Raw genomic sequence first — 26,452 nt, forward strand, 5'->3', positions numbered from 1 at the left:
CCTCTATGCCCCACCTTTCTGAAAATTGTCGATTTTTATAAAGCTCATCGTTCTGAAAAGCAAGACATACGCTGATTGGTCAGCTATCTAGTTCATTGTGACTGGCTGAATACCTTGAGTATGCGATGGAAATGTTACGCCCCTTACGTATATATCTATGCCCTTATCATACAGTGATGTGGGCTCCTGGCGGGACAACAACAATAAAACCCATCATAAACTAGGCATTTTTTGCATCCTGTGGGAATATATTTACTGATTATAATGACTTGTACTGTCTTTTTACACGTTGCGTATCATATCGTGCTGCGTAAACATAAAACCATGTCAGCATTTGTGATTTGAGAAACGTCAAACAAAAACCATTATTCTACACTGCTCAAAACTCATGTTTGAATCATCACTGGCAAATTATTTAAAACAAAAAAACGTACTTACAGGCTGTGAGTCAGAAGCGCCAGACTGTCCTGCAAAGTTGGAATTGTCAAACTTTATAGAAACAGACGCTTTGTAGGTTACTGGGGCACATTATGACGTGGACATGTTGGGGGCGTGTTAGAACAAGCCGTTATAGGTAGGAGTGGATGACTCTTCACTTTTATAAAGAATATCTCTTTGGATTTGAGACTTTAGTCTTTGCAACTTTACAGATCTTCTTAATGCACCAAGAGCTTGTAACACTGAAAACGTTAAATTGCATCATATGAGCCCTTAAAGGGTTTCATGTATTAAAATATTTTTACATAAGGAAAATTAAGTCTATTTTAAAGTCCATTTTCAAGACCCCACAAAACTAAAACCAAACAAAACAAAACGCAACCCTAACGTTCTTGACAGATTTTACATTCTGTAAGCACATTGTTAAGGTGTGTGTGTCTGAATTCTGATACCGTACGTTCAGTTATGCTAAATATGAGAAATAATAATGCTGATACTGTCAAACACCACCAAAAGAAAGCCAAACACAGCAAGCTGGTTAAATGCAGCTGCACTGTAGAGGTGACCTGACAGATCTGAAACTCTGCAGTAATAAAAGAGAACTAACGCAGAGTAAGCCTGTATTACCTTCCAGGAAGTACAAGTGTGTGTATGCGTGCGTCATTCTGAGGCCACGGGGCGAAATCTGTACATAAACCACCTTTCAATCTCTCTCGCCGGAAGATTCAGCAGGCACAGCTGAGAAAATTCACACCAACACAAACAGACACTCTCCATTTCAATAATAAAACTGCACCTGTGATGGATGTCCTCTCACCCACCACCTTCATAAATTACAGGTTATAATTAGATTGATCATTTTACAAATGACGTAAATAAAAAGTACGGTTAGCACTTTATTTTACAGTCCTGTTCCTTGTGTACATACTATGTACTTATTATAATAATCACAATAACTATGTAATAACTAGGTACTAACCCTGAACCTACCCCGAAACCTAACCCTACCCTAGGTAGTTATCTTGTATTTCCAGAACGTTCTTAGATTTTAAATGTAATTTATACACATATACATACACATGCACACATTATATAGACCTATAAGTGAATTTATTATTAATGAACAATCTTTCAGTTAATAAACCAGGCCACATCAAGGTTATTGCTGTTTATTGGTGCGTTGTAATGATGAACATCTTCAGTCTTTATAAAATATACAAACAAATAACTGCGGACTTGTTTTTCTGGATTAACCACCTAGTTTATTGTGATTAACCAATCACAAAATTATTAAAAAAAAAATTCACTCATCTTCCTCCTCTTCTTCTTCATCACTGATGACATATTTTTTGGGTTTCTTGGCAGCGGATTCCTCATCTTCCTCTGCCTTCCGCTTTCCGGAGTTCTCTCCCTCCTGAAAGAAAGGTTAAATATTAATTTCCAAACTTAATTTTAACCCTCTAAAGTCCATTTATGTTAAGTTGTCTTAAGGTCTTTGCACATTGAGTCCAAAATTTTCATCCGGAGTTTTTGTACGTTAAAAAATAAATACGAACTCCCATTGTGTCAATCACGTTTACACACAGCCTCAGAAACTTTCATACGTCAAAGAAAATAATAATTCGGATCAGGTTAGATTTTTTTCCACATTTGTAGCATGCATTTTGATAATAAAGGATGGTGAATACGAAAAAAAAAACCTAATATTTCGGTCTCTGTGTGCCTTTATACCAAAATCATTCAGCATTTATCTTTTCTTGACCTTTCTCGCCTCTCAGAGCATTAGAATTAAACTGTTTTTGCTACTGTATCTTTAAGAATTCTATATGTAAATTACCTCTGTTATAATTAGCTAGTCTATTAACATTTAAGAAGAACAAATACATTTTAGAAAATACTTTACTATGTACAATCCTTAAGCAAAATGTATCAATCCGAACAAAGTTGCTGTTACTAAAATAAAAATATTAAAACAGAAATGTGATTAATCTTCAAAGTATACTTTAGTTCAACCAAAACTGGTTTATCCACCCTCATATCAGTCAAAACCCACAAGACTTTTGTTCATCGTTTGGCTATCCAAGTGAAACCAAACCTATCAAGCTTCAAAGTTTATACAGACTCAAACTCATAAAAAAAAGGCCATAAATTCTTCTGGAGAAACATGATGAATTTTAGTTTAGGCTTTTAATCACATATACAGTTGGGGCTCAAAAGTTTGGGCACCCCTTGCAGAATCTGTGAAAATATGAGTAATTTTCAAAAAATAAGAGAGATCATACTAAATGCATGTTATTTTTTATTTAGTACTGTCCTGAGTAAGATATTGTACATAAAAGATATTAACATTTAGTTTGCAAGACAAAAAAAATAGCTGAAATTATTAAAATAACCCCACTCAAAAGTTTGGGAACCCTTGGTTCTTAGTACTGTATTCTGTTACCTGATGATCCTCGACTGTCTTTCTGTTTTGTGATGATTGTGCCTGAGTCCCTTGTTTGTTCTGAACAGTTAAACTGAGCAGCGTTCTTCAGAAAAATCTTTAAGGTCCTGTAGATTATTCAGTTTTCCAGCATCTTTGCATATTTGAACCCTTTCAAACAGTGACTTTATGATTTTGAGATACATCTTTTCAGACTGAGGACATTTGAGGGACTCAAACACAACTATTTAAAAAGATTCAAACATTCACTGATGCTTCAGAAGGAAACAAGATCAACACACAGTACTAAGAACCAAGGGTTCCCAAACTTTTGAGTGGGGTTATTTTAATAATTTCAGCATTTTTTTTTGTCTTGTGGACTAAATGTTAATATCTTTTATGTACAATATCTTACTCAGGACAGTACTAAATAAAATATAACATGCATTTAGTATGATCTCTCTTATTTTTTGAAAATTACTCGCATTTTCACAGATTCTGCAAAGGTGCCCAAACTTTCGATCCCCACTGTATATACTGATCAAACAGAAATTCAAATACCACTGAAATTCATACATCATAGAAGAATGGTAGTTTACTGTTATAATGACCTTTTAAAATTTTTGGTTGTGTGGACTTTAATGGATGGACAAAAATGATGAAAGAATACAAAATATATCTTAATTTGTGTTTTGAAGATGAACTGAAGTCTTATGGGTTTGGAACAACATGCAATTTAAAGCAGTTTAGTTTGGTTCAAGGCTCAGATTGCTTTAACTGATAAAAATGAATGGGAAATATACATCTGTAACCTAAACTGCTGAAAAACTGGGCAGTCACTGTTGTGCTCATGATTGTGACGTTATAACCATTCCATTTCTGAAGCTTTTTATCTGTCAATAAACTGTCCATTTGGGCTGAAATTTTCACCTCATCACTGTCCAGTCTCTTGGCCTTCATCAACCGCTGGGCCTTGTCTTCATCAGAACCTTCATCGCTGTCTGAAGAATAGATCCTGGCTCGCTCCTCTGACCCACAAACAAACAAAAGCAATTAAGCACAGCTCAGAATTCAAGACTGCTTTTCAAGCATTCCAGAGAGATGTTCTTTCAGTAAATACCTCCTATTGGCACAAACAAATCAAACTGAACAAACTAATCCAAATCTCAGTCGGACTCCGACATAATGCAGTATTAAGGAGCCGACAGGTAATCGGCTAACGGCTGTACTGTTACTGTCAGTGAGAAAGCGTGCGCGTGAGACACGCTGTTTTGGGAACACAAGCTTGTTGTTGCAGTGCACAATGTTCTAGCTGATCGCAGCAGGTCTCAAACTAACTCAAAGAATCTGTTGTGCAGAAACACTGACCCACGGGGAGCGAGGGAATACAATATAGACGACAGACAAAGCTCCCCTCCACAGAGGCCATTTCAACTGACCTACTTCCATTTTCACACTACAGCTATCGGTGCAGATGCAACTGGATTTGATTTCATGTTTGTGTAACGGGTGTTCCTCAAAAAAAAAAAGAAGAAAAAAACGTTTAGGGGTACCATGTGTCTGCATGGATACGTACGGAAACTATTAGTGATGCACAAATATCTGCAACTTAAAATTTTTATATTTTGACTGTGTCAGTTTCTATTTTGTTAGCTGTTTAGACACGGTTTAGGCTGGGTTGACAATATCCATTTCTCTATTTTAATCGTCTATGACAATTCAATAAAACTTCACTAAACATTTGTATTATGCCTACAGTCCAATAATCGCAATACGCTTTGTGCTATGTAACTTTTGATGTGAAACAAAGTCAAAATTGTAATCAAAATTCAAACAAAAACCATCATTTTGCCGCCATTTAATTGACATGATGGAATGCTCTAGCACCTGAACGGACATCAGAAGGGATGTTGAAAGAACAAGTGAAACATTAAAACTGAAATGAACGGTTTATATTAAGAGCGAGTTGAACAAGGTTATCTTTTAGCGCTGCTTGAATGTGGTACACTTCAAGTGTGTCATTAAAGATGATACACAGAACTTAACCATAATAAAAAGAAATATGGTCAGCTGGGTTTATTTCATGTACATACAATTTTATTTCAAATTTGAAAAAGGTATGCTAAGTGGGATTTGTACAGTGGTCTTTGCATTGATCTTCTACACATGGAATCTTAATACTTTGGGGCAATGTATTCATAACACCACAGGAGTACATGTGCTTTTTATGTCACCTACCCCTCAGACCTCCTCCCTTATATTTGCTCTTGATGGCGGCCAGGCTGATGGATTCTTCACCCTCCTCATCCTCATCATAGCGATCTGGCTCCAGGTACCCGGCATTCAGACCTCGCTGATGCTGTTTCTCTCTCATGCGCCTCTGCTGAGATTCACGACGGATAGATGCACGTAACCGCTCCTCTTCTTTCTGCACAAACACACACACAAAAAAACATCTGATGTCACTGCAGGATTACACCGAATGAACACATCCACATCCTAGTTTATCAGGCAATGTGGAGAAAAAAAAAAATGCATTTTATCTGACTGATGAAAAAGGATTTAAATTTATTTATTTTAAAGCAAAATGTTTTCCTGGGAAGGATAAAGCAGAATTTTCAGCATCATTACTCCATTCTTTAATGTCAAATGATCCTTTCAGAAAACATTATATGCTGATTTGTCACTCAAGACAGTTGTGCGGCTTAATATATTTTGCAAAAAAACTGTAATACATTGAAATATAAAGTTAAAATGAACATTTATTCAAAATAGAAACTGTGTGTAACAAAATCAGTTTACACTTAGGGGTGCACGATAAATATTGACTGACCAGCTGCGAAAATCAACGCTAATAATGAAAGTGGATTTGCGCAGCTTTTCAGTTAACAACGGCTCTGTGTAGTAACAGCTGGTCTATGTGAAATTATACACCTGATGGAATTTACCGCTGATTAGAGAATCGGCTTTACTGACGAGATGCGCATTAATTATCGGACAATATTTATCGCGCATCCCTATTTACACTGTACCTTTTGCTCTGTTAAATGTGTTCTTGTTGAATACAATAATTATAAACTGACACCAACATTTGTTTAGTAGTGTATATACACCGTGTAAATTCAGGCCCAGCTAAGTCATAAAACCGGTTTCAGACGACATAAACCCTATTTATGTGTGATTATTATCTGTGTAAACCACTTTCAATAAAACTTGTGAAATACTTTTATAGCTCTTCATTTACGAGAGAAATTATCCAGAACACTGTCACCACATTAACTCCAGCGAGGCTGTCTAATGGTGTCTGGATCTTTAGGGCTGACTTATTGTTGTCCATCTGATATGAAAGCTGGCTCTTTGGACATTAGACTTCTGGTCAGAGGGAGATAAATGAGAGAAAGGAAATCGATAAAAACATTTACAGTACTCCACTTTAGGTGTTGGACAAAATCAAATCATACACGTATAACCCACTGCTGCCAGTGTGTGTGAGTGTGTGTGAGTTTGTGTGTGTGTGTAAGCCAAGGAAACGTGACATTGACACTCTCTACAATCTCAGTTAGTAGTGTCAATGTTTCATTTGAGAGATAGGTGGCGGTAATGCACTTATAAGCATGCGATCCTCCATAAAGCAAGAAGAAGAATACGCGTCACACCCAGGCTGAAGAACATGCTCAGGACAGTTCAGACATTGTGATGAAAATCAAAAGGTAAAAAAAATATATAAATAATGTTATATTTTGTGTATTTTCACATCAACGTATCATCATGAGTCGCAAGGTTTAATTTGGTTTTGTTTGTGTATGTTTTTTTGGCTCTCAAAGCCGTGATTCCCATTCACTTCCATTATATGACTGACAGACTACAACGTTTTAACGGAGTTAAAAATACCAGTTTGTGTTCTACTGAAGAAACAAATTCACCAAAGTCATCTTGGATTCCCTGGGGGTAAGCAGATAAACATAAAATTTTCATTTTTGGGTGAACTATCCCTTTAATATAATAAGACACTATAGGGCTGTTACCAATCTAATGAAACACTATGAACAAAACCGAACTTTCCACTGCAGAAGAAACGGAAGCAGCTAAAGTTTTTTTGGTTTTTACACAGTTTAATCAAGCTAAACTGTAGCATGAGTCCATTTTGCACTGCAAAATTACAGCATAAATAATGTTATGAGCTTGGTGTTTTAAACCAGTTTTTTTTTATAAGCAAATATAAAAAATTTGAAAAAATGCAAAGATAAGCTACTTTTAAATATGAAAGTTAACCACCAATAGGTTGCAGCAAGTGATTCAATGAGTGTCTTAACGAGTGAATCGTTCAAACGATTCAGACAGCTGATTCATTCAAGAATGAAGCAAGTGACTGTCTTTACGAATGTTCCACTGACTTATTGGCTCATATAATTAATTAAAAAAACACTGAATCCTTCAGTAAGGAAACACCGCTGTGTACGGCTCAGAGATGTGATACTGTTCTACTGTGATCTTTGTTTGGAACCATATCCCTTAGCCAAATCAAGCAAAAAAAGTCAACATTGACAATATTGCACTAAAATGTAAGTCACTTAATATTAACTACTCGTTTGAACTCTTTTATAGAATCGATGCCTGCACTCTCTTGGTCATGTCACGTTGCTTGCATAACGGAGCAATGTGTTATAAATATAAAAACTATATTTTGTATGTTTCTTCTCTGAGCAGCTGTGTTCTTTTTTTGTTTTGATTTCTTTTTACTGTCAATATCTATACTCATTATAATCATATCATTATCTATAAATCAATTGCCGTTTACACCATAGTAATAAAATCAGAATCTTTCTCACTGAAACTTCGGTGCTTCCCTAATTAGATGTTTTAATCAGATGAGTTGTCCGGTCAGTCAAGCAAAATTCTCTTTCATCTGCCCCTTCAAAAAAATCCACTTGTCCAAGACGAGCATTAATGTCAAGATGTTACTGTATTTCAAATTTAACCCACCAAAGTGAGAGTGTCTGACTTCTGAAATCCAGCATGTCAAGCCCTGACTGTATATGACTATAAGTCACTCTTTTTTTCATAGTTTGGCTGGTCCTGGCGTCTGGAGGTCTCGCGGCGCGAATGAGGCATTTGGCGTGGCGCGGAAGACGGGAATTTGCCTTATTCACGCGTCTAGTTCGCGCGAATGACGCGAATTGAGCGTCTGGCATGATAGGCATGTTACGTGCGAATTGTGCTTTTGTGCATTTATGTGTTTGACGCGGAATCGCGGCTGCCGCCTGAGTTGAAAAATTTTAACTTTGGCGCAATTCGCGCCACGTTAACCAATCAGGAGCCTGCTCAGGAGTCACTTATTCAACATGGAGGAACGACTGATGTTGTCAGTGAGCAGTCAACCGGAGCTTTATGACACAAGTATCAGACACAAGTTCATATTTCAGGAATAAAAAGGACCTCACTTGGAAGAGTATGTTGTAATAGACATTTAACTTTTGAGTCACGTACACGTTTATCGACCCGCGGCCTTCCCACTGTTTTTTTACAACTATTTTCCCCCTAATATAGCCTACAGCTACTTTTCGCTAGCAGGATAATGCGTTTATTCAGAGCACGTGTGCAGGAAAAAGTGGAAAAGACCCAATTGCTCGATCAACATCAGCCATCTTGCAAACTGACAACCGCTAGCACTTGCCCCTCCCACAAGAAGCGGATTTCGCCTCAGACGCGCGCCAATTTCGCTTCAAACTTTTGCTTTATGCTTTTGCTTTGCTTTTTTTTGCTGTCTATTTCGCTATAGACGCGCGAATGCATTCAAAATGTTCAAGCGGCAAACTAGACGCCTTAGACGCGAATTTGACGCTCTATCGACGTTTGGTGTGAACACGGCATAATGCCCTACTTGAATAAATGCGACTTATAGTCCAGTGCGACTTATATATGTTTTTTTCCTCATCATGACGTATTTTTGGACTGATGCGACTTATACTCAGGTGCGACTTATAGTCCGAAAAATACGGTAAATAAAAAACTAATATTGCTTACTATCCTTTTTTAATGAGATGGATGGACCTGTATGTTTCCAAACAGATCATCAAAATCATTCTCTCGCACATCCCTGGCTGACAGTCTGCGCACAACAGTTTGGGAACCACTTCAATAGCTTATCAGATTTTTATGATGAGATATTGTAAAATGAAATTGCAAAAGCTTAGTCATTATGTGTAATGTTGTCCTTTAAGTTCCAAAAGATTTTGGTTAAACTCCCTAGCAGGACAGCTTTATGACCTAGTTTCCAGGTTTTCAGGAATAAGAGGATTTAAGTTCTGATATAACCTCCCTCTGAAAACACAATGCATTTCTGCATTGATCTGAATCCTGCTGAACTTTCCTTCAGTCTGGGGCTGAACTCAGATCTCTTTGCTGAGTGAAATAGTGCACTAGTTTTACCTTTATCATCTCATTTCTCTGGGATTCTGGGTCTCTGCCGGCCATGGGCAGAATTCGGATCTTCTGTGTCTTTGAGCAGCGGTCAGCGAGAGAGAGGGTCATCTTCCTGTGTGTGGCGCTGTCTGTGGAGTGAGGTCTGCAAAGGCACACACATATAATAATAATATAAAACCACCCTGAACAACATTTTAGAATTATTGCAAATGCACATTAACAGAGAAACTGTATGGAACAGGTATACTTCAAAAAATCTGTCACACTTCAAAAATATTAGAAAATTTTTTCAATATTGGAAATGCACTTTCCCTTATACATACACAAATTTAAGCCTAAAATCTTGCTAAAAACTCAAAGCATGTCAAAGCATTCATGTCAATGTTATTTAACAATCCTGAGAGACCCCTGCAGGTGGATTAGAGGCTGTTCAACATCAACTGCTGATTTAACAAAATAATCCAGAGCTAAACCAAAATGTAAATTGAGGATCTGGATGCAGTGGAATAAATGTGGAAATAGATAAATATAAAATAAATACCTAAATGTGCAAATAAATAAAAGTACCAATATATACATAAACGAAATAAAAGTATAAATAATTATTTATTTCTGTTATTTTTATTTATGTTTTTTACTTTGTATATTCCTTTATTTATTTTTCCATAATTACATTTTTGTATATGCATTTATACATTTATTTATTTCAAGTTTTGTCAGGTTTGGCATTTCATTCTCGTGGGGGGTGTGTCGTGTGGTCAGTGAAATGGAATATATTTGTGGTTTCTTTTCCCAAATCCTCACGTCTTACCGTCTAATTTCACAGGTTTACTTTCTTGCCATTCACTTTTAATTCATGGCTTTGAATCTCTTACTTTTGTGTAAAAAAACAACAACAACAAAAAACATAGACCATATTTTACTTGCCAAAACAACACATAGCATTAACTTAATTAAGTTTATAGAAATATCAAGAGTTTCAGTCTTTTATCCCTTGTCACATTCGATATCAGCAAAGTTTGTTCCCATTAGTCAAGGCACGTCAAGTTTATTTTTACAGAGACCGACATGACATGCGGGTGAAATGAAAGATTTCATGGCCACGAATTAAGAATTCGCCCCCATGACTTATTAATATGTTCCCTTTATGAGAAGAGATGGGTTCGTTCTGTCCTGCTCGTGTCCCACAGCCCTGTCAAAGTGCAGTGCCCAATATAAAACAATCCTTTATGAGAGTTATAATTAACCACGACTTCATTACTAAATTTCCATTGCTTTCCATGTTGCAGTACTCTTTATTGTATCTATTTTTATATACTTTTAAATTGGGATCACATTAAACCATAATTTCTACATTAGTGAATAATTTTCACAAAAAGATCCTCACAGTAGCTTCCACGTGTTTTGCGCATGAGCCACACACACCCCAAAATGAAATTGTTTAATCGACCATCGATAGCTTTAATCAATCTTCAATCAATCAATCTCTTATCGACAATTAATTGATCGTCAATTAATCATCCATCAGTTTCTCAAAAACCAAACCAGTACTCTCTCTCAAGTGTAGGCTAATAATCAACTCAGATACGGATACATTTCCTACTTGGCTTAAATGTTTGCATCTTTATATTTTGCTCGTTTGCATGGCACATGCACATTTGTTTAGTGAAGTAAAAAAAAAAAAAAAAAAAAAAAAGATTTGCTTAAAGATTTCTGCGTAATGAAAATGTGCACATTGAATTAATTCATTTGTGTTCAAATGATCTCTCTGCTTGCACGATAGATATTTTTTTAGAAATTAACAATTATTTTAGTTAAATACGGCATACTTGTTCAGTGATAATAACTGGGGGGGGGGGTTACTCATAACGGTTTTATCAAGTAATTGTACGACGTTCCACCTGGTTTTATCCGAATGGAGATACAAATAATTTTGTGGTTGTTACAGATACAGATACTGGCTGTTACATGAACATTTAAATATGTAATGTCGTAAATATAAAGTTTTGATAATTTACATAATTCCTGCATTTGGCTATGAATTAATAAGCGTTTATTGATAAGAACTATTTAATGTCTTTTCATTCACAGTAGAATGAATCACGAGTAGTAAAGTAACGAGAGTATTTTTTAAATAAGAAATTGATTAGCAGAAATCAGTAGTTGAGCAATATATATAATAATTCAGAATCAAGATGCCTTGCATTATTTTTGCAGGCAATTGCTTAGTAAAATTTGCCCCATAGTGCCACCTTGCGTTCAACCACTGGAATATCACTACTATTCAATGCTTTAACAGAATATATATATATATATATATATATATATATATATATATATATATATATATATATATATTTAAATGCAGACTCTCTTGTGTTAGGGTTAGGTATGTATAAATAGCTGCACATAAAAACCATAGAAGTCTATGCAATGTCACAGTTTATATAACTAAATGAAATGTGTGTGTGTGTGTGTGTGTGTGTGTGTGTGTGTGTGTGTGTGAGAGACACACCTGAAGGTGAGTTTGGTCTTGAACACAGCCTGCCCCTGCAGTCCTGTGCCCTGGCGGATGAACAGGTGGTTGTGGTCACCCTGCAGTGGAGCTTTATACACGTCAAACACTTCATTCCCCAGGTGCAGAGACATGCTGCAGAACGAGAGCAATGCTGATTTCCAGATCTTTGCATAATTATCCCACAAGAACATTACACAGCACCTGAAATTATTCGGAGCGATTATTCAACACTTAAATCTGCCTGTATATCCTCACCTGCCATCTGACCATTTAACGATTCGAGCGTTGCTCTCCTTGATTTCACTGCCTTCCTCATCGCGCCGAGTGCGCCACCTGATGGTGTTTTCCACCTTCAGCTTTAAACGGGTCCGTCCTTCCTCATCCAACATCTCCTCATCCTCAAACTCATCCTCGTAGTACTGAGGGTCAAACGGCCTGTGAAGAGACAGCAGGCAAGGAGACAGACAGTTTAGATGGAGCATTAAACAACTCCTTCAGTTCTCCAGGACACATTCACACACCTGGGCTCCACACTGAGAAAGTTGGGTAATTTGACGAAGTAGAGCTCACTGCCCAGATCTGTGCTGACTTTAGGAATCTCCACCTCAATCCTCGTCTCTGGAACCGGCTCCTCTTCGGGCTGATCTCCCTCCAGACCGTCCTCAGCATCCTGTTTGTTCAGATCAGTCAGGTGTTAGAAAGGGTTAAAATTGTCATTCTAATTCTTAGAAATCAAAATTAGGTCAGTTTTGGGAGACAGAAACAGGGGGGCAAGCAACCTCATATATATATTATATATATATATATATATAAATTAGGGCTGTGCAAAAAATCGAATGTGATTTTCATGCACATCTCATCAGTAAAGACGCTCCTGTAATTAGAAGTATTATCTCCACCAGGGTTGCCAGGTTTACACAACAAATCCTGCCCTGTTGCTTCTCAAAACTAGTCGCAATTCCAGGATGTTCCCAGATTAAAAAAAATTGCTTCCCAGGGTTAAAATATACGGGTTTTTTTTGGCATGGTTGTCTTGTAAAAAATTCTAATTTTAGGGGCTAAATATCACGTTATTGGTATTGGGGTTGCTTCGAACCGCGGACATGAAAAACTACCGCAGACTTGGCAACACTGGTTCAGGTGGAGCGGCAGTAACTGCACAAAGCCGTAGACTACCGACAACTAACACAAAATCGCTTTCAAAATCGACAAAGAATCGACTGCGATTTTAAAATCGATTTTGTGTAGATTGTCAGTGAATTACGGCTCTGTGTATTAAATACCAACCAATGTTGCCAAGTCTGTGGTTGTTTTTCATGTCCGCGGGTCGAAGCGAAAATACCAATAACGTGATATTTAGACCCTAAAATGTGAATTTTACCAAGGCAACCATGCCATAAAACGTACATTTTAACCCCGGAAAGCAATTTTTTTTATCGGGGAACCTCCTGGAAACGCGATTTTGGACTAGTTTCGAGAAGCAACTCGTCAGTATTTGTTGTGAAAACCTGGAAACCATAATCTGAACGCACGTGCTGGGGATATACTTCTAATTACAGGAGCGTCTTTACTGATGAGATGCGCATGAAAATCGCCCTAAATATATATAAATATAGTTTACTAAAGTAATAATCCACAATAAAAAAAACAATAATAATTTTATTATTATTATATAATGCTTAGTTGCATTTTCAAAGGCAATTGTAAGTGACACAAACTAATGAAGAGATAAAGTTTGTGTGGAGCAGCATTTACTATAAACCAAGCTCCTCCAGACAATGAAAAATGTGAAGCTGCGCTTCAAGCACAAAGCTTTGTTTTGTTTATTTGATTCTCATATCATTACCTATGACTTCTCACAGACCGGTAAGATCATTTCGAATATTATTTTGGACTAAAAACAGCTAAAAGTTTGCATCCATGAAGAAGTAGTGTAGAATATAATACATTCAATTTTATAACGCCCTTTTATAAGCCAACCGATCTTGGAGAGCATCTTAATATCAAGAGTGAGCAATATGACAAAAATCTTTTAATGGTAGAAGTAATCCTGTATCACAGTTATGGCATATACATAAACATATAAATATTTGAGCTGGAAATATATATTTTTTTAATGCTTTATTGTAAATTATGTTTAAAAATGCAAAACAACAGAGAATATTATTTGAAACAATTATCACAAAATGTTAAGCACAAAAGACTCGAAAAACCTAATATTAGAAGATGGATATTAGGGCTGTTTGATTAATCAAATGTTATTTTCGGTTCTGAATTTGACCTTCAACAATTATGAAAATAAGAGGTAAAGCAATTATTGTGCCACATTCAGTGTCGCACACCTTCCTGTCCTTCAAAGTGGCATACTTTCATTCCTCCCTGAAAGCCCAAACTTAATCTTCAAATCAGATAAATCTGTGAGTGTCTTGGTAAAATGCAGTCAACTGCAGGACATTTGATAATAAACAGCTACTAAAACAAGCATTAAATCACGAAAGAGACACGTTCCCCAGGCAGCTCTCTGTGCACACTCCTAAATAGAGTGGAACACAAACAAGCAAGTACACAGTCACGTGCCTAAACAGCCAAATATACACAAAATATGCCCGTCCTGGCAAATATTCCTGAACATAAACGGTTAACATTAAATTGGATGTGTTTCAGCATATTGGATACATGCATTAAGTTAAATAACAGCAGTCTAATATGCTCCTGCTGCTGTTTGTGGCTTTAAAGTTAATTAAACAAAGACTGAATAACTTTTGTAGCTTTAATAAGGTGAATCTTTATTTAATTTATACAGTGAAGACTAAGTGCAGTGTTCTTTATTACTTCTTTAAAGGGGGGTGAAATGCTCGTTTTCACTCAATATCCTGTTAATCTTGAGTACCTATAGAGTAGTACTGCATCCTTCATAACTCCAAAAAGTCTTTAGTTTTATTATATTCATAAGAGAAAGATAGTCTGTACCGATTTTTCCCGGAAAAACACGAGCGCCTGGAGGCGTGACGTGTGGGCGGAGCTAAAGAATCACTAGCGCCAGTTGGCTTTTGCTTTGATAGCGTTTGGAAGCTGTGACATTACGTGAGGACAAAACCAACCAAAACAAACCATGGCTAACAGTCAGATTAACCGTATATTTATGATCCAGAATCAGATCCAGAAGCTGAAATTTAACAAGAGCAGCAGCAACAACAGCGTCTCTATGTGGTATGTACTGAAACTGTATATATATTTGCTTAGCGGATTTGGAAAATGATTAAGTTCCACTTTGTCGTCTTTTTTTTTTTTTTTTTTAGCTGTACATGTGGAAAGTGCAGTTAAGACAACATCGCATGTTGTTTACTTGATGTGCTTACGCGCCGATAGCTAAGTTAACAACACAGAGATATTTGAAGCAGTTTTACTCACCGCCTGCGGTTCCAACACACGATCGTGACCCTTTTTCGTTGCGACTGCATTATCCTTAAGAAATAAACGATGTGCAAATACGTCGTCAAACTGGGCATTGTTTGTAAAACAAGCATCTTCGAAATGCAGGGAACAAACACAAACACTTGCACAACTCCGTTGATCCTCTGTAAAAATAAACTCCATCCACTGGTCCCTTAATGCTGTTTCTCTTTTGGTAATCTGTGCAGGGTTGTCTTGCCCTGGCAACCAAAAACACACTCCTTTTGTGACATTTCGCGACGCTCTCGCTCTGATCAGTGAAATCTGTTGTGCTCTCAGTGTTGTGCTCTACGGGAGCGTGCGCTCTTCCGGCAGACGTGCCCTCAGGACCCATATAAGGAAATTCCGCTCCATCTAACGTCACACAGAGCCATACTCGAAAAAAACTTTCCGAAACTTGTGACAAACCGGAAGGAGTATTTTTGGAACAGAAATACGCCTTCAAACGTACAACTTTAATTTTTGAAACTTTGTCCATGTTTAGCATGGGAATCCAACTCTTTAACAGTATAAAAAACTCAGTATGCATGAAATAGCATTTCACCCCCCCTTTAATTTTTGTTGTATACATAGGCTACTGTTTGCCTGAAAAGACCTTTCAGAAAAACAAAGCATTATTTCATTTCTATATTTGTTCTATTGTATTGACCTTTTGTTTGCAATGTATTACTTCACTCTTATTGTCTTAAGTAATTGTTTGGGGACTCTTTAGTAGCAGTCTCTTTTGCTGGCACGTCCAGATTGGTAGTAATAATACCAAGCATAACAGTGCCAAAAAAAAAAAAACCTGGATTATGTTAAAATAAAGTCTTCGTGTCTCAACACCCATGGTGCAATAATGAAAACCTGAGTTTAATCATATTTCAAAAGAAAAGAAAAAAAACATGGCTCGGCTCAGCATTGAGAACATTTAAATTCTGAGGTTGTGTGTGCAAATGTCTCACCATTGGTTGGCCAGGTGTAGGAGGCTTCTCTGCATCGCTGTCTGATGAAATATCATCTGCTTCCCCAAACAGATCATTTGCTGCAGGCTTCTTACCTACACACACACACACACACAAACCGAGTTTAACAGAGCTGATGTGTGTTTGACAGTGTGTTTCATCATTGCAAGCGTCTGTCACTCACCCGATGTTTCAGGGTCAGAATCGGAGTCGGAGTCTGAAGCTAGCCTTTTCTTTTTCTTGCGAGTGAATTCCTCCTCGCTGTCACTGCCCTTCATTGACTCTGAAATAAATGACCACAGACACAAGGATTTGTTCGAATAAACAAGTTAGAGATCTGTTTTTATCTGACATCAACTTTTCAGATGTCACCCGAGAAGGTAGTTCTTTATTTCTGCCACAAACACACTGGGTTTCATTCACTAATGTTTGTGGAGATTCATCGTATTTCTTTGCACAAGAGAACTTCTCACTGAAAAATGTCCACGCATAATTACACGCATGAATTTCTTCTAAGAAATTCTAAAGACTAAAGAGTAAAAAATTTTATTGGGCCACCCAAAGCATGCAATTTTTCATAAATTAACAACCAATTTTATCATTAAACTTACTGATGAACAGTGATTTGTTCCTAAAAATGTTCACACCCAGATTTCATGGGCAAATTAGTGTGTATGCACTGAAACTTGCATAGAAGCCCTTTGTCCAAATATCCGTACTTAAAATCTTTGCACTGACTACTTATGACATATTTCCTGTATTTGGTCCTGTAGTTGGGACACACGTATATTGTTGTAAAAATGCATGATGGGATACACTAAGCCAAGTGGTCAAGTCCACAAGGGTGGGTATTTGGACAAGGGGTGTGTTAAAGACACACACCGAACCCAGACGGATTTCAATAACAGCAAATTAGACCATTCCAATCCACCTCACCTGATTTTTGTCTCCCCCCTTCATTGTCAGAATGATCCCGCTCCTCATCGGAGTTCTGCTGTTTGTCCTCGTCCTCTGATTGGTCGCTTTTTCCACCCCACTTCTCATCTCCGGAATGGACTTCTTTCCCTGACCCGTCTCCATCTGAATGAGGTGTGCTGGGATGAGGAGTGCCGGGATCTGAATGCCCACTTCCTGCTTCTGAGCGTGGGCTGCCCACGTCTGACCCTGGACTTCCACTTCCTCTGTCAGACCTGTGGCTTCCTGCTCCTGAGACTGGACTCTCCACATCTGATCTGTGGCCCCTCTCATTGTCGTCATCGTCCTCCTCATGATGCACCTCTGAACCACTGTGTTCGTTGTCTGAGTGCATACTCGCATCTGATTGGTTGCCGGATCGTTCTGATTGGTTGCCGGATCGTTCTGATTGGTTGCCGGATCGTTCTGATTGGCTGCCGCTGTGCTGGCTTCCGTGCTCGTCTTCACTGTCATCTCCAAACAGCTCTTTATTGCTTGGCTTTCCCCCATCTTCATCCTCATCTTCGTCATGATCTCGGTCACTCTCGCTGCCAGAGGCGTTGCTGGCAGATCGGGGTCTCTCATGCTCCGAATCAGAGGCAGAACCAGAGCCGGAATCTGGAATAAACACATCAACACATGCATTCATCTACTAACTTATTTTATCCTATGCTTTTATCCAAACTGAAAGTATTCTTGAGTTTAACTTCATTACACATGAAACACAGACCATAAAACAGTCCGGAAACATTTCAAATGGCAAATAAAGTAGAGCTGCATGATGAGGAATTAATCATATACATTACACAATTAGTTATAGTGTATTAACTTGAATTAACCCTATAAAACCTATATCATATCATACCCTATTTATTTTTGATGTATGTATTTTCCTTACAAACATAATAAATTATATGACTATTTTTTTCCTGCATTTGTTTAACATTAGAGATATGACTGATTGATTTGCATAGGTTTAAAACATTGAAAATAGTATAAGCAGTGAACAGGTGTTAAAACTTGCACAGTTGTATAACTGACATTACTGATGTTAAAAAAAAAAAAATCTTATTCAAACGTATGGATTTAAAAATAATGTATTAAATAAAAAAATGTCTTCGTGCCCTAATAAAATTTACAACTACAACATGTATTATAAATAAATTATATAAATGTATCTACAATTTTGAATAAAAGAGATCAAATATTTGTAATTGTGATTAATAATATATTAGCATAATCTGATCATATTAATAAAATGTGACGGGGGGGAAATGAGTGTAGTGCTGAAAGACGGATCTTCTCACAACTGCACATATCGCTAAAAGAGAACTCAGCTCATAGAAACATACCATTAACACATACACGAAACACATTTTCATTCATTAATGCAAAAATGCAAAAATGCAAATCTAAAGCACCTCGTTGCTCATTGTCGCTATCGCCATCACTACCAAACAGCTCTTCCATGTCAGCCATTCTCCCCGCCTGTAAATAATCATCAACATCCGGGTGAAGGTTGACAAACTGAGAGCGTCTGTAAGACTTTATAAAATAAAAGTCCTTCTGGTGATATTAATGATAAAGTAAAGGCCCTGCAAAGCCTCTTGCATGAAGGCTCGTTTGTGATACCAAAGCAGAAGAGTTCTCCTGCATGTTAACATCTCACCTCGAGATTTTCATTAATTCAACATAATTTTTACCTATATACACACACACACACATATATATATATATATATATATATATATATATATATATATATATATATATATATATATATATATATATATATATATATATATATATATATATATATATATATATATATATACAGGTCCTTCTAAAAAAATTAGCATATTGTGATAAAAATTCATTATTTTCCAGGTCCTTCTAAAATAATTTGCATATTGTGATAAAAGTTCATTATTTTCCATAATGTAATGATAAAAATTAAACTTTCATATATTTTAGATTCATTGCACACCAACTGAAATATTTCAAGTCTTTTATTGTTTTAATACTCATGATTTTGGCATACAGCTCATGAAAACCCGAAATTCATATCTCAAAAAATTAGCATATTTCATCCGACCAATAAAAGAAAAGTGTTTTAATACAAAAAAAGTAAACCTTCAAATAATTATGTTCAGTTATGCACTCAATACTTGGTCGGGAATCCTTTTGGAGAAATGACTGCTTCAATGCGGTGTGGCATGGAGGCAATCAGCCTGTGGCACTGCTGAAGTGTCATGGAGGCCCAGGATGCTTCGATAGTGGCCTTAAGCTCATCCAGAGTGTTGGGTCTTGCGTCTCTCAACTTTCTCTTCACAATATCCCACAGATCCATACAGCAGAGTTGCTGTATGGACCTCTTGGTTTCCTCTATGACCAGTTTCCTCCCATCTCTTTCATCCAGTTTAAAGTGACTTCTGATCCAAGGAGGGTCTGTGCTGTACCAAATAACTTCCACTTCTTCATAATAGACTTCACTGTGCTTAGGCATTGATAGCACCTTTGAATTATAATTTTTTTTATTTATATATATATATTTTATTTGTGTCCACTTGTGCCTGTCCACAACTTTATCCCAGATATCTTTTGACAATGCCTTGCACCCATAGTTAATTGTTTGCTTCATTGTACTACCAAGAACTAAAATGTTCCAGGAAAGCTATTTTTATGCTGAGGTATTCAAAATGATCACATCTGATCACAGTTGAAAGTCAGATGGCTTTGTGTGCCACTGAGAAGGTGATTAGCTACAAATTATTGAGTTTACAAGCCACTTTTAGGAGGGGGGTGATCCTTTTTCCAATTCAGTGTTTCTGGTTTTCTATTTATTCATTTATTGATTTTTTGACATGTTGGTGTTATATCTTTCACTTGATTGAGTAAATAAGCTTGGATAAAACGAAAACTGTGTCCATCTTCATTTCAGACTGCTAAACAACAAAATATGATTATCGTAAAGGGGGTGATTCTTTTCTATTCCCAATATACATTCAGTACTAATGCTACTACTACTATATTAACATTATTAGTAATTATTTTGAAAATTATAATAATATTTAGCAGTAATGAATCAATATAGATATTACAGTACAACACTGTATTATTAATTAAAGCAGAAGCAGACTAAAATGAGAAAATGCTGTAAAAATACAATAAAATAATGTTTTGTACTATTACAGTACTGGCCTTGAGTACTGTAAATTGAATTACAGTATAATTACTGTAAATCAAAATACAGTAACATCGCTGGCAACCGTGCTGCCAGTACTGGACTGTTAAAGTACAAGAAAAAAGTTAACAGTGTATAGACAACAGTAGAGGTGCAAAGATATGAGGAGGGCTATAACTGTGCGGAAGACAGATACATTGGTTATTGAAACTTAGTTTTCTAATGAGAGTGAATGGTAAGGGCTGGATATAGAGTCATTTATTTATTTATTTGTTTAGTTAGTTAGTGAGTGAGTACAAAGACTAAATAATACCTTAAAGGGACTTTGCTGAGTATTACTTATCTCTCTGACATAATGTCTTCAAACACTCAAAGTACATGCCACTGATATTCTTTTATGAATGCAGTTCTTTAAATGAAGCAAAGATCTTTGCTGAGTTTATTATACAGTGTAGAGGGTTTCTCTTTAAAAATGCTTTGACACATCTCATCCCTCCCTCTGGGTATTTTATTTCTGGTGAATGTGATGTTGGTAACACGTCATTCAGCCGTGTGTGCACTGATCTGACCAGTTTCACTGCAGGTCTCCACAAGTATCCTGTTGCTTTCTGATCCTTAAGGAATTATTAGGATGTTTCAAGGGAAATTAGCTTTCACTAAAATACTCAAAACGAATAGCCTAGAGTGAGCACACCTGAGAAATTCTCATTTATTAACAATATGCTTTCTAATTGTTCCCTTATAATTTACTAATTGACCAAAACAATTAAGAAAATAGAATAATTCAAATAAACCGATTAATATAAGACAATCAGATACTCAATTAACAATAAATAATTAAATGTAAAAAATGACACAATAGCGCGAAAAACAAAGACTCCGCCTGTGGACTTCATATCCCATGTTTCTTTGTACCTAAAACTTCACATTCTCTGATTGGTTGTGTGTTTCCAGTAGGCGGGAATTAGGGCGTGTCCTTCTATTGTGATTGGCTGTTTTGGATGTCAATCATCGGAGCATTTCTAGTGTCTGGTTTCCTGTGTTACCGCCCTTGGACTGAGACAGTGAAGACGGGTGTGGGTTTTTTTTTGCTTTCCGACCAGGAATAGGTCAATAAAGGATAAAGCGCTTGCGGGAATTTCACTCAGGTAAGAAATATATTTCGTCCTCTGTCAGTGTGAGGTTAATATTAAGAAAGAGGTCATAAATGTACAGGTTTGTGTAGTTCAGGGTTAAGTTAGCTGGCTAAGCGCTCGAGCGCTGATATCCGTGTGAGCGTGAGCAGATGGGCCAACAGTTTACGATATTACAATTATCAAAAAATATCAAATTATCTCAGAATTATAGCACACTGAGTCTATTATATATACTCATGTATACATTAAATCAGAAACATGATTAAATCTAATTAACACCTGCTTTACTCATTCTGATGTGATATGGACGTTCATTATAGTAACGTTAAATCATTCAAGCAGCGTTACTGTCAAAACTACACAGACGTTTGATTCAGTCATAGCTGAATTACAGTAATATAGTTGGACTAAATCTCACAATGTGTGTTAATACATTACGACTTGGATCGTTAACAAAAATGCGCTGTGTGCAAATGAAGTTTTGTATTATTTGCCATATCGTTATGATTGTGATGATTTTGTTATATTTAGCTTTTTTTACATTTATACATGTATTTAGTTGAATGTAAATTCTTCATGGAGATCAATTTAGAAGCATTGCAGACGCGAAGTTACCCTTTATTAGAGCATGCGCGCTGGTGCTGATGCGAATAGAAACCCCAGGTCAGTTGTATTTTTAAAGTCAGTTGTAATAATCATAACTGTTATGATTATTATGCTGTCTCGCGCACATCGTCCGTAGCTGTGAGTGTAAGTTCTCGTTTATAACGGGTGTGGTCTCCACTCGGGGCGTGACTCTGCGTGGCTTTACATAACTGACTCTTGGGATTTAATGCACAATATAGTATAACGCAGTATAGAGTACTATCTATCTATCTATCTATCTATCTATCTATCTATCTATCTATCTATCTATCTATCTATCTATCTATCTATCTATCTATCTATCACAGACTGGTACATAAATTCTGCTCAATTCAGTTTTATTTCTGGAGCTCTTCTCACAATGCACAACTGAGGTCAAATTTTAAAATAGATGAGATCTGACATGATATGTAGCACCGCAACAGTGTGAAAGATCTGTTTGTCTAAAAACACCACCTGAAGGTTGGAGATTTGTGTGCAATGAGTTTTTCCCTTCCTGAAATGTCACTTTAAAGAGCACTTGTCTCTAGTAATGGTTGCTTGATGTACCTCTAACTCAATAAACATTTGAAACCCACCCTCCATCTGGGTTCCATAAGCTACGGTCTCTGTCTCTCAGAGGAAGTGGTGAATGAGAAAGAACTGAAGAAAAGATTCTCATTGTTGTCACACCAGCTAATTTTAGCTCTTTTTTTATTTTCTAGATTAATGAAGCAGATCTCCTCTCATTTCATATTTTTAATTTATTTGAGTTACCAATAATGATAACAGTAAGTCATAATAATTATTTGCTGAATGGATAATTTAAATCAGCAGGGATGCATAAAATATTCAAAGGTGACAGTTAATACATAATATTACACAAATGTAGCATTTGTAATAATAAGAAAAGACCATCATATAAAGTGACACTGAAAACCTGAGTTAAAAAAAAATAAAACAGCTATGCCATTATAGGAATATATAAAAATGTGTTTAATATTCATTTTTCTAAAGTTTTCCAGTTTGAAAACAAATTTAGAACGGTAGTCTTCTCTTAAAGACTGATCACTTAACTTATAATGCTCAATATGTGGTGATGACGTAGAAGGACTACATGAGAACCACTATGGATGATAAGTTCGCTCTTCCGCCTTGTTATTATTTTCATGGACACTGCACTATAATGTGATGCATGCAAAATACATAGTTTGGGCCGTTACAAAGTCTCCATCCACAAACAGACGTACATCGTCTGCAGATATAAGGCATTTCATTGCACTTTAACAAGTAATCTGAACGGCCTATATACGTGCAATATTTTAAACGAGCCCTCACTAACTGAGTTTAATGCCACAGTTATTTTAGAATGCATCTCATTCTTGTTTCTGTGGTGGTGTGTGTCGATATGACAGTTGTGTCCGACTATATATGAACTAGCTGTTTTAAATAGAGTATTTTTATATTTAATGTTAGTTTATCAGTATGTTTGAAGGTATATATTTTTAGATTATTGGTGATTACATAGGCTCTCTCTCGCGCACCTGCATGGTATAAAACACCAAATAGTTATGCTATGACAAAAACAAAGAGTCTCTCTCTTGCTCCACCCATATACGATAATATTGTGTATCGTCGATCTCATGGGCTGACGATATGACGATTTGAAAAAAGTACTGGCTTCCACTGTATTTTGTCTGTCTGTCAGATTAAGAGGTGTTGATAAGGTTTGTCTGACAGACAGTTACAAAGAATAACTAACATAACTATTTTACATATTCTAGAGAGCATAACTAGTTCAAAAGCCTTGATGCTACCTTGTAGTGGTTGGTTTTTTTAGATTGTCCGAAGATCCCTCCCCAGCACCTCTAAAAATATATGGTTTTATCATAGTCCACAAGGGGAAAGAAAACAAGACACCAGCAGGTATTGATTACTAAACTTTGCTGCAGTATCTAGGGCTAGATATATATAATGTCCCCAACATTATATATGAGTACATTTGCAAGGACTACTTAGTTTTTATAGCTTCCCTGTATAGAACAATACGCTCCATCCATTTAAAGTGGGAAATCTCTTAAAAGGGAGTCATTTTTGGGATCCTTTGAAACATGCAACTCATAATTTTGAGTTGTTTTGTATTGGGACGTGTTCTGGAAAAGGAAAGAGGCTTGTGGTTAAGGATCTTGGCTGGTTGCAAGTTTGATCTAAGGGTCAGCCCAGAATCAGAAGAGCTACTGAATTTGTTCCAGTTTTAGCACCATTTCACTCGTAAGCCACTTTAACCCCGTCTTCTACTGGTTCAACTGTTCCTTTGTCTTCTACAGTTACAAACATTGTGAGACTGAGTATGGAATCCATTAAATCTGCTGCTAGTTCATAACTTTCTAAATACAGCTTTGGCTTGTTAAATTGGAAGTTAATGGGAACATTATGGTTCTTTACCCAATGATGGTCTTATAAACCTCACCTTAAGAATGAGAGTTAAGCTGACACCAATCCTGCTGAGAAGCACAATGGCATTTTACTGGATTTACCATGGATTTTTCTTAGTCTTAGTGAAAGTCTAATTTTCTTAGCCATCGCTGTGATTTGTTATTAAGTTTGGCTCGATGTTCAGAGCACTGCATTTAAAACTCTCCATGAAATACACTGCTATTTTGCCGAGTGATTGGCGTGCAGCTGGAGTTCTCTCATGGGCCTTGGAACAACTCCCTCCAACAATAATACAGTATTTTATTCTCATGCAACAGTCCAATTTAGTGCTTTTCTTTACCTTCACATTAACTATAAACTCTAAACATTGACTGCTGTGTTTACTGTTATTAGTCAGTCAGAATGGCTCAAGTAAGTGAGCAATAATTGAAACAAAGAAACGCTAATTGCAAGTGCTGCAATGAATAATCTACGATCTTGTGTTGTGGTATTTCCCAGGGATTGTCATTACATTCTTTGGCAACTTTAATTTGTCTTTAATATGCACTATTTTTGGTTGCCTGGTTGTGGTTTGTTCATGAATTGGCAAATAAATGACATCAGCTTTTCCTGATGTCATTTATTATTTTTGGGTTTGTTTTATGGGCGAGTTGGCTGACTTGAGCTGGAAGGGCTTGATTTAGGCTTCCCTGTATAAAACCCCAACATAAAAGTCACAATTCGCAACCCAAAAATCAAGACTTCTTGTGTTCTGTCTAGCTGTTTTTGAGTATGTGAATGTGTCTAATCTATGTGTGATGGACCTGACCCTAACCAGTGTTATTACAGTAAACACAGGCTTGCTAGTCCTTCAGACAACACACTAACTAGTGGATTTAGGAAAATATGTAGTTTTGCACATCCTTAGAAGCGATATACAGTACACTTACTGCAGCGACGGTGAGAGGGTGAAGTGTTGCACTCAGGAGTATAACAGTGATGATTATGATTGATATATTTACTGAAACACTGCAGCTTGATGAAGTAGCTGTGGAATTTGGGGTTGGTGCAGTTCTGCAGGGGAGTGAAGTTCAAAGGTCAGGGTGTTTCCAGATGGGAATGAGAGGTTGCAAAATCAAGTTCCAGTCTAAGGTTAAAGATCATGAAGGGGAACATCTGTCCGATATCAAACAGAGGACTCTCTCTTATTGATTAGTGGAAAAATCAGCTTGTGTTTGTCAAGTTAATTATGTATGTAATGTTATTCTGTAAGTGTTTGTACTTGCTATTGGAAAATATAGAGTACATTTGCATTTTCATTTAGCCCTATCCTTATTATTTTATTTTTTTTGTTAACTCATTGGTCTTAACAGAACAGGACTGTATGCATGATCACGTCCAAGTTTAGCCCCATGCTATGGTCACACTAGTCTTTGAGCACAAAACATTTTTACGAAAACAAAAATATTGTACTCCACTTTACTGCAACACCACAGTCCTGCAGATTTCGGTAGCAGGTAACACAGGTACTGAAGTTTGCTACTGACAAGTTTTGTATACGCGTCACATGAGTGTATATATTTTTGACCAAAATTACCCTTTCGCATTTACCTAAGCCACCATACCACCTTACCATAAGCCACTGAATGAATTTTTCTATGTACAGGCACTTAAACTGGACTGCAGTCTCTCTCTGACGGACGGTGTGTGAACCATGGCTCTTCCATTTAAGAAAGATCTAGAGAAGTATAAGGAGATCGATGAGGATGAGATTCTGGACAAGCTTTCAGAGGAGGAGCTCAAGCAACTGGAGAGTGCTCTAGAAGAGATCGACCCCGAGGTGAGAAACTGAGTTTACTCACATGATGGAGATTTACCAGATCACACTTGATCACACCGTTAGAAGGAAGGGATCAGATAATATAGAGTTTGTTTACCCAA

At 36.7% G+C, this 26,452-nt stretch overlaps 2 protein-coding genes across 2 annotated transcripts in view; one reads left to right on the plus strand and one right to left on the minus strand.

The window, feature by feature from the left end:
• Window positions 1–1,591: 1,591 nt before the first annotated feature.
• LOC127934624 (RNA polymerase-associated protein LEO1-like) lies at window positions 1,592–18,667 on the minus strand. Its single transcript, XM_052532127.1, has 11 exons — window positions 18,574–18,667; window positions 17,135–17,770; window positions 16,383–16,481; window positions 16,199–16,293; window positions 12,323–12,471; window positions 12,057–12,236; window positions 11,799–11,933; window positions 9,290–9,425; window positions 5,099–5,288; window positions 3,791–3,888; window positions 1,592–1,852 (listed from the first exon to the last, which is right to left on the minus strand). Exons 1-11 carry the CDS (start codon window positions 18,629–18,631, stop codon window positions 1,742–1,744), a joined length of 1,887 nt encoding a protein of 628 aa, XP_052388087.1. The 5' UTR covers window positions 18,632–18,667; the 3' UTR covers window positions 1,592–1,741.
• Window positions 18,668–21,360: 2,693 nt separating this feature from the next.
• Window positions 21,361–26,452, plus strand: part of LOC127934324 (tropomodulin-2) — a 29,454-nt gene continuing 24,362 nt past the window's right edge. The window contains exons 1-2 of the mRNA XM_052531627.1: window positions 21,361–21,484; window positions 26,178–26,351. Of these exons, the coding sequence (XP_052387587.1) occupies window positions 26,226–26,351 (126 nt within the window). The 5' untranslated portion in view covers window positions 21,361–21,484; window positions 26,178–26,225. The remainder of the gene's footprint in view (window positions 21,485–26,177; window positions 26,352–26,452) is intronic.

This window comes from Carassius gibelio, chromosome A18, assembly GCF_023724105.1.
Source record: "Carassius gibelio isolate Cgi1373 ecotype wild population from Czech Republic chromosome A18, carGib1.2-hapl.c, whole genome shotgun sequence".
Taxonomy (NCBI): domain Eukaryota; kingdom Metazoa; phylum Chordata; class Actinopteri; order Cypriniformes; family Cyprinidae; genus Carassius; species Carassius gibelio.